We start from the raw sequence: 19,599 nt of genomic DNA, 5'->3' as shown, positions 1-19,599 counted from the left end.
AAAAAAAAAAAAAAAAAAAAAAAATGTACAAATGTCAAAACAAAATTTTTTTTTTTATCTTTGATTAAAAATAAATTATAAATAAATTAAACATAACCCTCTTCCCTTTTTCTCCAGATGAATTATTTTTTGGAAGAAAAGTGTTTCATCCAGAATTAAATTTTTAGTTAAATTAAAAATGAATGTGCAAAAAAAAAAAAAAAAAAAAAAAAAAAAAAAAAAAAAAGGCCCGTTTAACTTTCACTACAAAAAAAAAAAAAAGTCAAACTTGTTCAAATTCTTTGTTTTTTATAAAGACGTTCAAAAACAGTAATGTTATTTCTGTAAAATATAGCTTTAAAGTAATTTAAAAAGCTTATGGAAACATTCCTCTCCAGTCTTTAATAGATTAATTGTAACCGTCTTCACAATTTTTTTTTTTTTTTTTTTTACACAGGCATCACCACATTATCAAGGCCAAGAGGTCACTCGAGGATAAGAGTTAAAGGGTTACATTGTTTCCCAGTGGACTGTTGTGCACGTTAACATTTTACTTTACTATCATTAAACCAGGGCTGAAGGGTAAGAAAGTATATGATCTGATTTTGACTTCTAGAATTTCAAATTATCTTAAAAAAATATTTCTGTTAACAAAAAAAAAAAAAAAAAAGCAGCTCCCTTTAATGAAATTCAAATTCCTTTACAACTGACATCGCATTTTTAACAATATTTTTTTTATTATAAAAAATACACATTCTCTAAGTTAAATTCCTTTTAGCATCTCAAATTCTATTTGGAACAAATGCATGAATCACTTATTATATGATAGTTACTTCTTTTGCGAAAACCAAAACCCAGAACTTGCAACTCAAGCTACGTAGTAATCAGTCTCCTGACTCCGACTCCTTTATTTTTAAAGTCTTCCAATATTCAGACAGACTGATTCTTCAGAGATAAAAAATTTGACCGAGCATTTTTATGAATGTGATTCAGATTGTTTCCCTATTTCAAACTTTTAACATGGAATCTGATGTGCTCTCCATAAAACATTATATATATATATGCACGCCTGTGGAACTCTGTTCCATCTGCCTGCTTCCCTCCTGACTACAACTTGGATGTCTTAAAGTCCAACGTAAACAAATTCCTGATGAACCGCCCCCTTAAGTAGACACTTTATTAAATATCCACACTAACGTACTGTACTTACAATAATCCTTATCCCTGAGTGGCTTCCGGGCCTTGATAAGTGGTGACGACCTTGAAAAAAAAAAATATATATATGTCGATGTATTTTGTTAACTTTCTGCATTAAAGAGTTTCGAAAACAGTAAAAAATGTTTGGTCCCCCAACAAAAGGAGGGTGAACCTGTAAATTCACTCTTGTCCATTTGCACTTTCCTCAATAACTACGCCTTAGAATTTTTTGAAATTTTGCACAAACATTAAACATGATATGAGTAAAAAAAGTAACAAAACGGATTTTCCGGGTAAACTCCAGTTTGCCCCCACTAGGGGTGCCTTTCGGGTTAAAAATGGCTAAAATTGACACTTTTGTGCTTATTAAAAAAAATTGATGCCTTGGATTTTTATAAAACTTTCTGATAAATTGTAACTAATTGATTTCTATATAATTTTGTTTGTCTATACTTCACAATAACACTTGGCTGTGCCCCAGGGGCTCTTTTAGGGCTAATAAAAACACTCCATTTTTGTGACTATTTTACCATATTTGTCCAAAATTTTCTGTGTATGTCCATTTAGCAGTTTTGCATGGTGCTGAACTTAAATTTAAATATGTTAAGCCCTTGGGGGACTTTGGGCGGGGGCAAATGATGGACTTAGTCATTTCTTTTTTTGCATGGTGCAGAACTCAAATTTACATATGTTAAGGCCTAAAACTGCACCGTTTGTTCATTTTCACCAGGATTTGACGTATCCTGGGGACTTTTGGGGCTAAATGGGAAGGGGGGGAGCAATGCTGAACTTAGTCATTTCTTATGCCTTGTTCAGTGTGCAATCATGCATGCTTCACTTGGTTTTTTTAAAAGTCACTAAATATTTGTAACTTTTTAGAGGTATAAAGTGATCATTTCCATCTACATGAACATAAAAATAAACATCTCACACACACATATATATATATATATATATATATATATATATGATGATTGCAACGTCTTGTCTGACGAGTACCATTCCCTCGGACACTTAAAGTCCATGAGCCCAAAAATGACTTCCATCACCGCAGGACCATTTTAATGGACAAATGCCTGAGGAAGTATCTATACACAGATGATGTTACAGAGTCTTAGCTTTGTACGATAGCTAAGTCTCTCTCTCGGTTCAAAATGTTGAGATCCAGCAACAAGCAAGAGCAAGAGCCAGCAACAAGTTAAACTGCAGATCAGCTTAATGCGAGTACTGGTCTCCCGCTTTGTTTTTTTTTTTTTAAATCAGAGATTTGCTTCTCCTAGAAAGGTTACCTTCTCCACGGCTTACATATGCACATACACACATCAACATTTTATATATATATATATATATATATTATATATACATACACACACACAAACATTATACAAGGTGGCCAAAAAGTCACTGAAGTGTTGAAATTCTTTGTCATGTTACCATTAATGATTATTTTTTTTTCTATTTTAGATATTTTACAGATAATATTTTGGAAATTAATTATGAATAAGTATAGCGTTGAACAACATAAGCAAGTTATGAAATTGTTTTACCAAAATAAGAGGTAAGTTTAGTGACTTTTTGAACACCCTGTGTGTGTGTGTATATATATATATATATATTAATATATATATATATATATATATATATATATATAAAAACACACATGTTGAATACTTAAAAGGGATACACTATTATTGTGGGGGTCTGCATACCAACTTGAATATATAAAAAAGGAATCTTATTCATTTCTCATAATTTTCAAGTTATGAATAAAATTTTTCAAATGCTATTAAGGTGTTCAGGGTTTGGGGATAGATTTTATAAAAATCCACATTAATTGCAGGGAAACATTGAATGGGTCTCAATTAGGGACTATTATAAATCAAAAGAAATTTATTTTAATATCACATTATTTACATCTTACACCAATCCATATGGCATATATTTTCGAACCTGCATTAAATATTAAAAACCCACATTAAATATTCAATATTCGTTTAATATCAATCAGATGGTGAATATGCAAAATCACACATCAGGTAAATTTGTTCACCATTTTGTTTTGATTATTCACATAATGTTGACACATTTTAAGCATGTTTTTCTCAAGTTTACACATGTAATACTAAGTTGATTTTAACTCATAATGATTCCTCATTTATGAATATTTAACAAAAAAAATAACATAAAACCATTTTTAATGACAATACAGAATTTTTTTTCTCGTATTCTGCTTTGTTCACAATCTTTAATGCTTAACAATATCTGTTCGTCAAAATTTAAACACAAAATATGAATATGATCACTTCACCAGCCTTAATAGATTTGTTGTAATGCATATGAATTCCCATTAATTTTCCTTATAAAAATAAAACTACTTGATCAATTTACGTGATTTTTGGAATATGATATTTCATTTGTCACATCTGCTTACATCAGACAGATTTTTGTTTATTTTTTTAATATGGGTGGGATTCTGAACAAGAACGAGATATATTTTAGTTTACAGGATATAAAATACTTAGGATTAAATTAGATATACATAAATAAGTTTTTTTATTCTAAAATTTTGTGAATATTATTAAGCACCAAATTTTCAGACTATAAAAAAATAAATAAATGAAAAAATATCAGTTCAATTTTTAGTTGGGAGCAGTTTTCTATGTATGTTTAAAATAAAAATATCCCCATTTTTATTTTTTAAGCTGGCTTTAACAAAAGAATCCCCTTCTAATGATTTAAAAGTAAAACTTTCACTTGGTATGTTTTTATAGAAATCGCCCCAGACAGGGTATGAAGCTACCTGATGTCAAAAAAAAAAAAAAAAAAATTACTTCAAGGTAAAAAAACTAGCTAACGATAAATATGAGATTAATAGACTATGACTCAAAACAGCAATTCTTTTTCAAAAACATCACTCCTGGAATGTGAGGACTAAAGGACAAAATAAAAGAAGCAAGAGTTATCAGCTACTGAAACTAAACCCAAACTACTTCCTACTCTCCTGTAATTGAAAAAACTATCACACTTACAGTGGATCTTGGGTTTAGTTTCGCCAGCCGCATAACTCTCACTTCTTTTATTTTGTCCTTTATCCTCACATTCCAGGAGCGATGTTTCTGACAAAGAGAGAAGAATTGCTGTTTTTTTGGGTCAGAATCTATTCTACCTAACACTTATCGTTGGCAAGTATTTGACCTTGAAGTAGTATATTTTTTAGCTCCTTACATGAAGTGGCTTCATGCCTGGTCTGGAGCAATTTCCAAAAAAAAAAAAAATACAGAAATGTTTTAATTACAAAACTTGACATATTTTTAGACTTTGTTTTATCTAAGAATTGAAACAAAATGTTCATCTATTTCAAAATGACTTTGTATTTTCAAAAAAAAAAAAAAAAAAAAAAAAAAAATCATTCAGTTATTTGTCTTTAATTCCTCATCTCGGATATTTATATAAACACTGGTTATATCATCACCGTCACCCATTTTACCGTTTTTTTTGGTCAGAAGATTGATAAACTAAAATCGTCTCAAAGAGAGATGGAATTGTTTCTTAAAAATAAAATTAAAAAACAAAACAAAAACAAAACAACTTAAATCTCACCAATGATTGAAGCACAAAAAGCAACACAAAAAATGAGACCCAGAGTCAATAAAAGAAACATACCCCCCCCCCAAAAAAAAAACTCTTAGAATGATAAGTACTGCTTTCAAAATAAGAGACATTAAACATGTATATACGTAAAAGAAATGAAAACTTATTAGGAGTAAGGTTTTATTTATTTATTTTTTTTTTATTGTCAACATTTTGCTAAATCTAAGGATGAAAAATAAAAATGTATTAGCTCCTATTGCTACTACTGAAACACCACTTACCCTAGGTAGGTTGAACCGGTTTCCTCCAAAGGAGGAAGTTTCATGGGAATATCAAATTGACAAGTGGTCCCCAATCATTTGTATGTTGGCCCCTGTTAACCACAGGTAGACATGAAGTAAAATAAAATTAATAAAATATTCAAAATGAATATTTTATTAATTTTATTTTCTTTTACTATCAATACATTTCTGTAATTCGTCCTGAGGAAGCTCAGAAATAGCAAAAGAAACTATAAAAAAAATAATAAACACAACCTTACTTCTACTAAAAGTTTTCACTATTCTTTGTACTTATTTTATCCATATTTCATTAAATGTAATCAGGTTTCAATCACAGATTTCCTCAAACCGTTATAATGCTCTAATATGTATTGAGCACTATTGAAATAAATAATTTATCCCAAAATGTTTTAAGATATTATTTTGGAGATTATATATATATATATATCTATATTTTATTTGATATAAAATTTTATTTATACAAATATTTTTGAAACTCGGTCTGAAGAAGTTCAGCTGATTTCTAGCTGGAACTGAAACATTACCTGCAAATGTGTAGCCAAAAATGCTTGTATAAATAAAAATTTATATCAAATAAATATACAGCTGTATTTATTTATTTGATCAGACTTTGGGTAAGAACGATCAATGAGCAGGACATTTACATCATATTTAATGAGATATATATATATATGTGTGTAGATTACAGCTTCAGCTTTTGTATAAGCTATATTGCCTGAAAAGGTCTCTAGTTACTAATAACTAGCTGGCCGAAACATGCTCATGAATGTGTAGCGACATTAATTCTTATGTAAAAATGTATAAAGTATTTCTTGTCCTACTTTGGTATTGAGCACTCTTGTTCACTGGTTATTTTGCTTCTGGAAAATATTAGCCTAGAATTATTTATATATATATATATATATATATATATATATGCTAATTTTTACTTGTAAAAACACTTGCTGTCACATGTACTCTCAAAAATCCTGATGTCAAATCCCCATTTTCTCATTGATCTTCGCTTTTCCTGGTTAATTAAAAAGCCAGAAGTTATTTTCAAAGGCAGAAGATAAACGTTTATGGTAATTTGTTTCCTTGTTCGTTTGTGGAGTTTCTTGTGCTTCAGACTCTGTTCTCATGAGTATCTTTTGCCCTTGACGTCACAGTTTGAATGATTTGTTCAATGAAAGGACGTTCCATTGGATTCACAGCCATCAGCATTGTTATCGTCTCCTCCAAGTGTTTGGAGTACCTGTTTCAAAAGAGGATGAAACAACATTTTAAATGATGCAGGTATTATGGTGCATCAACCATTGTTATTTTGCTTACAAATAGATTTGAGATAAAATGTTTTTTTTAATATTCTTCAAACAATCTAGACTCAAACTCTGGTAAGTATTAATCCAAGCATGAAAGCACAGAAACATTATGAAAGGATATTTTAAATAAAAATTGTACAAAATTGGTCAAGTTTAGTTTTTCAGAAAAGTTTCATTTTCAATCACTTTTTCTATCAAAATATACAGTTCTTTTTATTTTTTGGGTCAAACTTTGAGCAAGAATGATCAAGAAGTATAAGATTTACATCATATTTAATGAAGTATATATACATTTTGATAAAGGACAGAAGATTATCTGAAATAGTAAAATAGCATGTATTGTTCATAATCAAAATATATATACACATGTGTATATATGTATGTACACTATAAGAATACTGGTCCCGTGAAAGGTTCATAGCATCTGTATATTATTACGCTTGTCGCTTCGTCTGTTATCATCATGACCATACTTTAGATTGAAAATGGAATATTCCAAATGGCTAATAAACGGGTCAGTTTAATAAAACAAATTACCTCCCTTTGTGGTCACTCATTTTCAAAAAAAAAAAAAAAAAGTCAGTCTTTTTACAGTTTCAAATTGGCTATTTTATTTTATAATTAAAAAAAAAGTCATGTTGAGATGAGACTAACACCCTTTTCTCCCCATGTTAGGAATGTTTTGGTTTTTTTTAAATAATAACATTATTTCAGTCCAGTTAGTTTTAAATTTGTTGTTTTTTTTTTGTTTCATATTTTTTATTCATTTGGTAAAACTTGCAAAGAACGTGCTGTTTTACGGTCGTTTTAAAAATTGAACGGGAAATTGAAATTTTGTTCTGTTTTAATTTTTTTTTTTAAATTGCGCATGCACCCCCAAAAATCGAAAGTAATCGAAAGAATAACAATCATGTTATATATATATATATATATAAAAATACAAGATTTTTTTTATAAAAATAAAATTTTATTAACAAAAATGAAATAATTTAATTTTTAAATGAAAAAAAAATAAATAAATCATTTTTTTTTAATTTTTGAAATCATGACTATAATAATATATACAAAATCCGGACAAATTAAAATATCCTATTTCAGCATATTTTACAGCCGGGCAAAGCCAGGCCCCCTTCCCTAGTCTATATATAAAGTAAAAATGTCTCCACGGTTAATAATGTTTGGGATTTTTAATCAAACTTTAAATGATAGAAAAAAAAAAAAATGTAAGAAAAAACCTGATGCTTCTTAGAGTACAAATGAAACCAAAACTCTTAAATGGACACAACTTGTAATAACTTCAACATTTGGTTGTTTACTACTTTTTTATTGTTTTGGATATAAGCAGGGTACCTCTCATTGAAGATATAAAAAAAAAAAAAAACTGGGGTATCTATTCTATAAAAGGTACTTTGAATTGTAACAATTATTAAGCTCAATAAAATTGAATTTTCACTTTCAGAGCATTTATATCATTAGTTATCATTCCCAAATCAGATGTATTTAATTCACACTCATAAGTTTTTATGAAGTATGTCTTACACATTTCGGTAAATAGCAGAAGACCACTAAACAACTCATAAAAAATAAATAAATAAATAAATAAAATAAAACTTATGAGTGTGAATTAAATGTCTTCTGGTTTGGGAACAAGATTATATATATAAAAAGAGAAATTCACATAAGTAGGTTATCAGAGAGATGCAAGTATCACTAGTGATATGTCAGTTGGTACCAATCTAAGGCTATGAGCGAAATCCAAGTATAATTGATAAATATATATATATATATGGTACTAGTGCACTTATTGATCAGTGCTGAAATAATAACATTATTTAAAAAGCCATTCTTAACATGGGGAGAGTGTTTTGTACTTATTCTATACTTTAACCTTACAATTGAATAAAAACCATATCATAAAACTTTAATTAAACTTGGAAATACGATTTAAAAAATAGCACGGATCAGTAAGTGCACTAGCACCATATATATATATATATATATATATATATATATATAACTACTTAATTTATTCACATAAAATTAATATACGAAAGTATAGATTTATGCGTAAACTTTAAGTATTTACTTCAAAAGTGCTCAATATGTAGGTAGAGCTAGTTAGTAATTTATAAAATATATATGGCGATATCGCTACACTGAATATTCGGCGTTTCATCCATACTAGGACTCCTCAGGCTTATGCGCGAATACAACCACAGAATTCGCGCATAAGCCTGAGGAGTCCTAGAGTGGATGAAACGCCGAATATTCAGTGTAGCTTAATCGCCATATATATACATATATTAAACTTCAATTCACAATTTTTGAAAACATGTTCCTTTTTTTTCTCATGAGTATATGTTACAGATCTGTTTCGTTAGCAATCTTCCAAAAAAAAAAAAAAACATTAAAAAAAATGTTATCACTGTATTTTTGAATGTAGAAACGTTATCACTGTATTTTTGAATGTAGCAAACTTCAGAAAATTCTATGGAGAAAAAAAAACATACAAACACAATCTTTACATGTCACAAACAATCAAATTCATACCTATGATGTTGAGTGTTTAATTTACATTGTTGGTGAGGTCTCCATCTTTTTATGTATGGCTAACGAAATAGATCTATAAGATATACTCTTGTGAGAAAATAAAAGAATGTGTTTTCAAACATTGTGAATTGAACTTATATGCTGTGAATATCATTGCGCATCAAACAAATGTAACATATTTGGTATTGTACTATTTATATTATTGTCTATCCTGATATAACTGGAAAAACATTACTCTTTGAATATTTACAAGAAAACCATAAAAGTAAGTGTGTGTGTGTGTGTATATATATATATATATATATATATATATATATACACACACACACACATACACACATGACTGAATGGTCTACCAAACTACTGTACATTTTTAATCTACAGATTTAAAACTTGATATATAGGAGATTTGGACATGTGAAGCTGGTAAAAATAGCTGCTAAGAGGTCAAAATCGAAAAAAAAAAAAAAAAAATATGGAACTTGGCAGTTTTAAGTCAACTTAAAGTGCTCTTGTGCACTTGCACAAATATACATTTATACATTAATGTCAGTTAAATTTTACCGTTTTCTTCTTACGATAGCTAAGGTTGGAGTGCTAAGTGTTTGGGTTTGATTCTACCTGATGGCACCCAAGTAATATTTTTTTTTACTTTTGAAATCACTACTAAGTACAATACAATCTATATACTTAAAACAGTAGATGTATGTGTGTGTACAAATATTTAACCAATAAACTCTTAAACTACTGATCACATAACACCAAAATTAACAGAAAATAGTAATCATACAGCAAGGATAGTTTATAACAAGTAAAAATCTTTGTTTGGATGGATGACTAATGCATATAGAAATATGTCGGTTAGTTGAAATGCAAAAATGTTTATTTCAACTTGCTGACATATTTCTATTACTTTTGTGCATGTGCAAATTCATTCATAGCTTGAAGTGGTTTCATTTTAAATCTTTCTTATCTATCTGTCGATAGCTCAAACAGTAAGGAATATAGCTGGAGTGCTAAATGTTTTGGTTTTGATTCTAGTTGATGGCACCCAAGTCTTTTTTAATAACTTTTTAAATCAGTACTATACATTAGATACAATATGATATTCAATAGAAAATTGGCTCTGTAATAATAGATAAGAAATTTGCATTAATTAAAATATTTTTTAAGCAAACTTTATGACCAGGCAATACCAGGCGGCATACTAGTAAACAAATGGATAAATGTGAAAATTGTTTAAATACATCATTATTATATTACAATCAAAACAGGTTGCGGCTAAGCAAATTAATGATACAAACAAGTATTTAGAAACATCGTAGAGACAAATGGCTCATATAGAGAAATTTGAATGGATCATTTGCATAACTATTTTTTTTAAACAGTTCATAATAAATTAACATAAGAGAAACTTAACTTCGATATTACAATGGTTCCTCTGACTTGGCTCAGGTAACTGACCCTGTGGGTCTTTACATTTTTAAGGAAATCAATAGAAAGGTAACAGCTATAAGAAGGGCTCTTATAGAGATGATGTGCTGTGTTAACTCTAGTAATAGAAATTTAGCAAAAAAAAAAAAAAATGTTAGAAATTTTTTATTTTTTTATTTTTAGAAATATTGACCTAAAAATAACCATTGACATTATAAGGAACAATAGCACTCGTATTAACTCTTCTAAGCTCTTCCGCGCACACTACACTCACATCTTTCCTGCCTATTTGTTTATTCCAATACCTACCAACTTATCTGCTTAACAACTGCAACCCTTCTCTCACCAGCTACCCTGAATATATCTATCTTTATTACTCCCAACCCTTTCTTTTATTAGAGCTGTAAATCAGGATTCTGGCCCTTAATTAAAATGTAAAAACTTGACAGTTTTTTTTTTTTGCTTTTATTTTAAGAGCATGTCTCAATGAAATCAGAAGTTTACGTTACTCAATGAAGGTCATCATTTGACTAAAACAGGATCTTTGTTATTGTCGTAATCATGGAATTTGTTTATCTAAAATTTCATAAAAATATATCTTTCTCTTTTTATTGAGCACTGTCAATAACATTAGATTCATTTTTTTTTTTTAATAATAATTATATAAAGATATATTTGTACAAATCTAAAACGTGAAAAATAATTTTATTGAAGTAAAATCTGTAACATCTGGCATTTCTCTTTCGTTAGTTTCATTACGTCAGTAATCTTCAAGTTTATTACTTCTGTTTTCCCGATATGGCGTCACAGATGGGAGGCACATATGTCAAAATGTTCATTGCACTCAAACTAATTATCATAGGTGAGGTTTCCCAATAGTTTAAAATGATGACAACTGATATCAAATGTTGATCAAAAGTTAATAAATATTTTCAAAATGCTATCCAAGCATATCAGAAATAGAAAAATCACTCAGCAGAAATTGTCCATTTTCTTTCACCAAATTTACCTGGAAATATGCTCTATATACTATCGAAATAAAAATTTTCCAATTTCGTATTCAAATATAGATGTTAATAGCATAAAAATCATTTACATAGCTTGATGAGGCAATACTACAGCTACAAATACTGATGTTCCTGATACCGGACAACACCAAATCACATTGCCGCCATTGTCTTATTTCGCTTAGTCACGTAGGCAGACAGAGCTGTAGAAACTGCAAATTAGATGACCGAATTTGGCCAATCAAATTAACCTTTTTTGTTAAATGCATGGGCAGAGGGATGTGCTGAGATCAGACAAATGTTGGAAAAATTACTTCTGAAGTGATAGCCAACATGAAAAGGAGTCCCCTCATGCAATGTCATCACTGAGAGTAAAAAAGCAGCAGAAATGATTCATGTCGAAACACGTAATGTTGTACAGACAGGAAAAGGCAAAAGCGAAAAACATAACACAGGTATTTTGAAATGTGTCTTTCTGGGCAAATTTTATGGATAATTGAACTTTCCAGCTTCTGAACGAAGACGCACAAGGCCTAAAGTTTGGAGTTACTAACCCATTGGAAGTAATGAAGACAAATGAGAAGATATTTTAGTTCAAACGGAGATAACATTATGAACGTGATGCAGCTCAAGTTGGAAGTATGCAACTTTCTGAGAAGGAAGCTTTTAGCACAAGATCTTTCATGAAAGATGGTGTAACTAAAAAAAAAAAACATAATTGCAACTTCTCTTCCGATTTCCAGATTTTGTAATCATGCCCATATTCCTTTATTTTCTTTTAAAGTTGATGAGTTCTTTTCTTCTGATAAGTTAAAGGCAAATTAAATTAAAAAATTGACAAAATAATTACATAAATGATTCTGCACTATATGAAACAAGTGCTGTTAAGAATTGAGCATTTCAACATACTTAAAGAAATAAATGGTAAGATGGTCAACATCTTGAAATTTGAAATATATTCTTTTGTCATTTATTTGTATACTAGCATGGGTGCCCGGCATTGCCCGGGTGTTTAGAGGTGTGTGTTGAGCAAAAAAAAAAAAGAAAAAAAAAAAAAGTGGTAGTAGGAAGGCAGGCTCGAACCCGTACCACAAAGGAAGAAAAGAATGGCAAAAAAAAATGTGACGTCTTTGCTGTTACGACCACCACTAAACAAGAAGTGACGTAGGTTTAAATTAAGGCTAGACAATCGAAAAGAGGGGATGACTTTCGAAAATATCGGTGAAAAAAGCGACCCCTCCCTGTAGAAAAGTGCCCAGTTGAGGATGAAGAAATTAATGCTTTTAGCCAATTTTTCGTTATTTGTCGTCTGAAGGATGGAGCTTCAAAACGATACTGATCTTGTGAAAATCCATCACCTCTGTTGAAGGTTTTAGGCAGACATGCAAACATACATCCATACATTTATATATTGGTAGCTCAAATTTTCGAGCCAAACCGATTAAAAAGCTTGTCCTATCTCTGAATACCCTTTATGTAAAATTTCAAATGTTTAGACCAGAAATTGTCTGAGTAATTTGGTAGAGACCACAGAGGTCAAATTTTTTAAACTTTGACCCCTATTATGACCCCTTAACATTTATTGTTTTGGGCTCAAATCAAGTTATTAAGTTAGATCCATGTCCAAAGAACCTATATCTAAAATTTCAAGTGTTTGGACCCAAAATTGTCAAGAGTTTGGTAGAGTTCTCAGAAGTCAAATTGTTGAACTTTGACCCCTTAACAGCCAAATTTCTGGCCGAAAACGGATTACAAAGATTTTCCCAAATCTCCATACCCTGTATATCAAATTTCGAGTCTGTAGACTAAAAACTGACAGAGTTATTGTGTAGGGAAATGTACACAGACAGACACACACACTTTCAGATATATAGATGATTTGTAGTTACATAGAGTTTCTTAAATTAAAAGATTGCTATAAATAAAAGGTGAAATATAATTGAATAAACATATTTCCCCATATATATATATATATATATATATATATAATGCTCTCTATCTTAGGTTGAGCATTTGGGAAGTGATACACAAATTACCATTAGCATATGAAGCGATGCTCTTTGTGTAAACAAATTGAGCTTAGGTACTTTGGACAATGTCAAAACATTAATTCACTACCCGCATAGCAGTAGCTGTATAGCGCAACGGTTAGAAGCTCCGACTGTCGTTCGGGTGATCGGGTTTTGATCCTGGCTTGAGGTAGTTGCTTGTCTAGCTGCACTGATGAGCTGTGAAACAGTACTATATGTGGCTGACATATATATATATATATATATATACACACACACGCACATATTCTTTCGTTTGTGTGTGTCCGATTAAAACTCACAAAACGACTAAGGAAATGTATATTAATTTATCATAGCAATGTTTTATCAAAGAATTATATATTTCTAATTTTATGTCTTTGCAAAATCAAGAACATATAACATTTCAGAAAGTACGGTCGATAATAAAAAATATCTTAAAATTTAATTTGAAAATTTTGGAAAAGATTTTATTAAATAATTAAAACTATTGTTTTTTGGAGATTTTCAGTGTAAAACATTTTTTTTTTTTTTTTTTCCCCTTCAAAAAGGTTTTCTTTGAAAAATGTACCTTACATTAAAAGTCTCAAAAATAAATAAATAATGATGGTTTTAATCATTTAATAAAATATTTTATAAAATTATTTGGTTTTCTAAAGTTTTCAAGTTAACCTTATGAAATAATGTTTTCAAAGATGTGATCAAGCTCCTCCTATTCATCTTGGAATTTGTAAATTGCTGTGTTTTTTTTTATATAATGAATTTGAGAAAAATTTATGTAAATCAATAATTAATTGAATTACAAAGGAATTGCCCATTACTGGTGGAATGGGAAATGTTTATATTTTGCAAACTTTCTAATTATTTAACAATTAGATAATAATTAAGGAAATTAAAAAAAAATAAAAATTAACCTTTTGAGAGATGACATTATAGTCACAAAAAAAAACAAAACAATATTAGAATAACTCAATTTCCATGCAAGGAACAAATTTGAAATATTTAGTATTAGAAGGTGAGGGACGTGCATTTTTAAAAATTTTATTTATCTACTTTCCAAGAGGTTACACAAGGTTAAATGTGGGTTTGACGAAAATGTTTTAATGGAATGAACTAGATTTAAACTTAGAACACCCAGGTTTTAAGTCAGTATAGTTAATCACTTAGCTACTATCACAATTTTTTTTTATTTATAATGAAGTAAATATTAAAGAAATTGATAGAAAAAAAAAAATTGAGAAAAAAAAAAATTGAGAAAAAAAAAAAAAATCAATTACCCTGTATTTTCTGGAAACTTAACATTTCCTCCGAGGACGGCAAGAGCAATGCTATTTCCTCTTTGGTAATCTTGCTCGAACGGTGATTCCAGAAAGGCTAAAGCATACAACAGACATCCCAACGACTGAAAATAGAAATAAACAAAACAAATAAATCAGTTATAATAAACTAATATATAAAATAAAAGTGCATGGAATCGCTGAAGTATTAAGGAAAATAGTGGGACTAGAGTTTTGCAGACAAAAATAGACAGGAAATGTAAATAATTATCGGGGAAGGGGGGTTATTTTTTTCTTTTCTTTTTTACTGTAGATTTCTGTTTGACTTCTACTGTGTGTTAACTGTGTATTGCTGTAATTTCAACCTTATATCTCCCAGATGGGAGAGAGAAACAATATCCCTACTACAAGATCATAGGTAAATTAAATTATCACAAATACCAAACCATTAAATATGGCACAACACAATAATAAAAGCTGTGAGACTCTGAAGAAAAATTTGAGTGTCATGATTGGCAGGTGGTCCCTTGATGGGAGATAGTGTTAATATCCTGTGAATGTTGGTCTCAAAGACCAAATATAGTTAAGTAGAAACGACCAACACAACAAACAAAAACTGATCCGAGGAAAAAAATGGACCACAAAAGAAAATAGGGGAGTGATGGGATGCTACTATAAAAGCCACCCCACCCAAAATCTATATATATAAAAGCGAAAATGTATATGTATGTATGTTCACTTTTTGTGTATGTCTGCAAAATGATTTTTTTCAGCAGCTTCTCGAGGCCGTTGCTCATTTTTAAAACTTTTTATATCACGTCAAAATCATAATATCTATGAGTTATGAACGGGGGTCGCGTATGTATTTAATTTGCCCGACTTTCAAAAGCTAAATATTCAACATTTTTCGATCGGCGCGTGTAAATTCGCCTTTTTCATATAATAAAAGCAAAACTAATAAGAAGGTTGTTGCATCGTTTCCAGTGCGATCGCCGGGAACGTCCAAAAGCAATCAGCTTTGATCAATGCGGTGTTTTCCTTATATCAGACAGTTGCTATTCAATTTGGACAATCCCCTTTCAATGGGGAGCTGGTTTCCCCCTCCCCCATCATCTTGGGGAAGCCCCAAACTATCCCGCAGTAAATGAAAAAACGGTCCCGCAGTGAAACAAAGTAAACAAACGCCAAAAAACTGCCCTGTCACCGTAACGCTCCCGCAATGATCTCATTAAGCAGCCACCTGTCAATCAAACCTCCTTGACATGACTCACTTTAATCACTCTTACATTAACATTGTTGCTGTATCGCAGGTGCTCAGGCTCAGTCTATAGGCCCCAAGGCTCTGGGTTCAAGCCCACATGCCACTAACCCACCATCTTCTTTTTTTTTTTTTCCTTTTTGTTCTGATTTACCCCCCTCCCAACACACACACCTACAAATACCCGAGCAACGCCGGGTATCCCCCCCCCCGCTAGTATATATATATAAAAGTAAACGTGTCTGTGTGCATGTGTACATTTCCCTATGCAATAACTGTAAATTTTAAGTCTACAGACTCGAAATCTGATATAAAGGGTACCGAGATTTGAGAAAATCTCTGATCGGTTTTCGGCCAGAAATTTAGCTGTTAAGGGGTCAAAGTTCAACGATTTAACCTTTGAGAACTCTACCAAACTCCTCGGACAATTTTGGGTTTAAACACTTGAAATTTTAGATATCGGTTCCTTGGACATAGATCTAATTTAATAACTTGATTTGAGCCCAAAACAATAAATGTTAAGCAGTCATAATAGGGGTCAAAGTTAAAAAAAATATACCGTTTTTTTTTTCCTTTTTTTTTTTTTTTTTTTTTTGCTCAACATACACCTCCAAACACCCGGGCAATGCCAGGCTGAAATGCTAGTTTTGTATAATGTCACATCAACCCTTAAGCATATAGCTTTCAAGACCACCTCTCACTTGGTCAAATAGCGCGGTTCAGTTGTCTCTACCAGATTCTTCTTTGCAAAGGAATGTTCTTCATGCAAAAATAGAAATGCAGTGTCTTCTGTATTTCTTCGATGTAGTTGAGTTTATTGTACTTCAACGGAGTTTTTCAGAAACACATCAAGTTCTCTTTGCTAGCCCTTACATCTTTGAGGAGGAGGAGGAGGAGTCTTGCAACTCAGTAGGCTATATTTTCAAAACATGCTGTTGCTTTCTTGCTCCCAAGGATAGCCCCCCCCCACTTTCACAAAAAACACTCGAGCTGAAACCATTATCAATAATTTCTCCCACTCTTTATCTGTACCTAAACCTAAACGTAGATTCCATGAACAAAACTTCTTTCTTAGACCTGCACTCCTGTGGAACTCTGTTCTGTTTTCCTGCTTTCCAACTAACTACAATATGGCTTCAAGTCCAATGTGAACAAGTTCTTGATGAGCCGTCCCCTAAAGTATTCCAATTTACCAAATTTCCACTACTAATGATTACTATATTTTTCCATCGACTTCCATACACTCATTAACCCTTTCCCTCAAGTGGCCTCTTGGCCTTGATAAGTAGTGACTCCTTTGTAACAAAAAACAACTTTCCAAAATCATTCCTAGATTCTGTGACATCACAACTTGGTGATAAATCATGGTATGTATCAAATGAGTATGAAATACTTATTAACGTAACTCTTGTGTCACATCTTGTCAAAACAGACTTACAGCTGTGTTCATGACAAGTTTGAACTCAATAACTTTGTCAACTAAAATTTATACACTAGCTAATTTCTGCTTGTTCTCCATCGTAATGTCACAAAAAGGCTCCCTGAATCAGACGAAGAGTTTATGGGGTGTGTCTACTCATAGGGAAAGTAGACAACTGCAAATCAAGCAAGACATCTTTGAGAAAGGACGATTCTCTGAGCTAGAACTGATGGAAGTGAAAAGGTAGGTGATGCAACATTTCTAAATATTTTACAAAAAATATAAATAAAATGTGGCACAAGGCCAAAAAGAGGTGAGATAAGAGTCCAAACTAGCTAAGTTTAATTTATGACCATCATTCATACCACACTACAAAAAAAAAACAATTCATAAAATGACTATCCTACTTAAAACCCACATATATAAAAAATATACAATGTTAAGGGGGGGGGGATAAAAGAATTTATACATAATATGAAATATATACGATGCAGAAAATTTATTAAGTAAAAAGACCGCCAATTTCTAAAGATGTAGAAAATATGCAAATTTGCCAGTCCAAAAAGATGATGCAGGTGCCAACGTTTTATTATATTCAATGCTTCCTTTGAAATTTTTGAAGGAAGACTTCCATTTCTGACAAATTAAGCAATTTGTCACCTGATTGATTGGGGAACTAAAATTGCGTGATAAAAAAGGGGGGGGCGGGTAAATAAAGAAAAGGAAGGGACTTAACAAAAGGATAGATACACTCGAGTGAAAACTCACAAGTCTGGCACAAGATAAAAACTGAAGTTGCAGAAACGAACGACTACACAACCACATAACTCACAGACAAATAAAAGTTTTAAAAACAAAGCTCTATACGAAGATTAAAACCAAGATCTCAAGTTTTATAAGAAATTTGATGGTGATAAAATTTTTGTATTGAAATTGTTTGCAACGATACTGTGGAGTCTGCATTCATATTGGACATTAATAGCAAAGACAACACTTTATTTTGTTGAAAATTTTAAATTATAGAAATTAAAAAAAAAATAAATAAATAACAAAAATGGTAATTTTTTTACTCTTTCTCATCATAAACAAAGCATATTGCCACTTGGAATGTAAGGAGCTACTATTTGAGATTGTGTCTAACAAGGGACTGTGCAGAGTTGAGCAGCGAGATGTCTGTTCACATTATATTTAACTTTCTGCAGGTGAGTACAGTTAGGGAAAAAGGAAACAAGGAGTAAATTCCAAAGTCTATCTACCCAAAGGAAAAAAAACTATTAGAATAAAAACCATTTCTGGCATATAGGGATCTCAACAGTGAAAGGGTGAGATTTTGCTGCTTGTTAGGTTAGTCAGGAATATGTACGTTGAGGGGGCACATGTGCTATGAGTTCATCAGTGCACATTCAATTAAAGTACTTGTAAAACAGGCACAGAGATGCAACATTATGGTGATGGGACATAGGGTGAAGCTTGGTTGATAGTGCAAGAGCTATTAGATTTGAGACTCTTTTTTTGGACCCTAAGAGTGAGAGACTAGTAGTAGGTGCACTAGTCCAGATGTGGCAACAATACTCCATACATGGGTTAATTATTATTATGTAAAGATAAAGGATACACTTTCGTGCGAGTAATTTTCTAGCAGAGTAGAGGGAACTCACTTTCTTTGCAGCAGCCTTGGCAGTATCCTTTGTGTAGTTATCCCAATTTATGTTGCCTGTGAATGTTAAGCCAAAGAGTTTGAAGGATAGGCTTTCAGGTAGCGTTGTCATGACAAACGGTGGCTGAAAAGCTTTTTTTACAGTTCTTAAAACAAAGAAGTTTAGTTTTACCATGTATCTATGGCCCTATTCCAAAACCGACTTAAGGTTGTTTTCTAGAGTTTTTGCCATTGCCTTGGATATGTGTACATTCATAATATGGGATTCATGGCTAAAAGCAGGAGTTTATAGGGTATTGTAGCAGAGTGTTGGAGCTATATCAGTGCTCATTCATTTTCAGGTAACATTGGGTGTGCATAGTTATAGGATATATATGAGAAAACAGTTAATAAAATATGTTAAAAAACACTTTGAAATGAGTTAAAAACATATCACTAGATAAGTGGATAGTCCTTAATCCGCGGAGTTTCAAAAAAATACTTTCCTTCTCATCAGAGGGTAGGAATTAGCAAAATGTGAGATCGGATTTTGATTATATATGTTTTTAACTCATTTCAAAGTGTTTTTTAATATATTTTATTAACTGTTTGCTCATATT

At 31.1% G+C, this 19,599-nt stretch overlaps 1 protein-coding gene across 1 annotated transcript in view; it reads right to left on the bottom strand.

Moving 5' to 3' along the window:
• Positions 1-19,599, bottom strand: part of LOC145291438 (serine/threonine-protein kinase 16-like) — a 49,134-nt gene continuing 29,535 nt past the window's right edge. The window contains exons 7-8 of the mRNA XM_080137281.1: positions 14,666-14,790; positions 1-6,303 (exon numbers count right to left, since the gene is read on the bottom strand). Coding sequence (XP_079993407.1) covers positions 6,174-6,303; positions 14,666-14,790 — 255 coding nt within the window. The 3' untranslated portion in view covers positions 1-6,173. The remainder of the gene's footprint in view (positions 6,304-14,665; positions 14,791-19,599) is intronic.

The sequence above is a fragment of the Euprymna scolopes genome, chromosome 12 (assembly GCF_053919585.1).
Source record: "Euprymna scolopes isolate OS-2025 chromosome 12, ASM5391958v1, whole genome shotgun sequence".
In the NCBI taxonomy this organism is placed as follows: Eukaryota; Metazoa; Mollusca; class Cephalopoda; order Sepiida; family Sepiolidae; genus Euprymna; species Euprymna scolopes.
The sequence above is the reverse complement of the archived record's forward strand: the minus strand, read 5'-3'. Positions and strand labels throughout refer to the sequence as shown.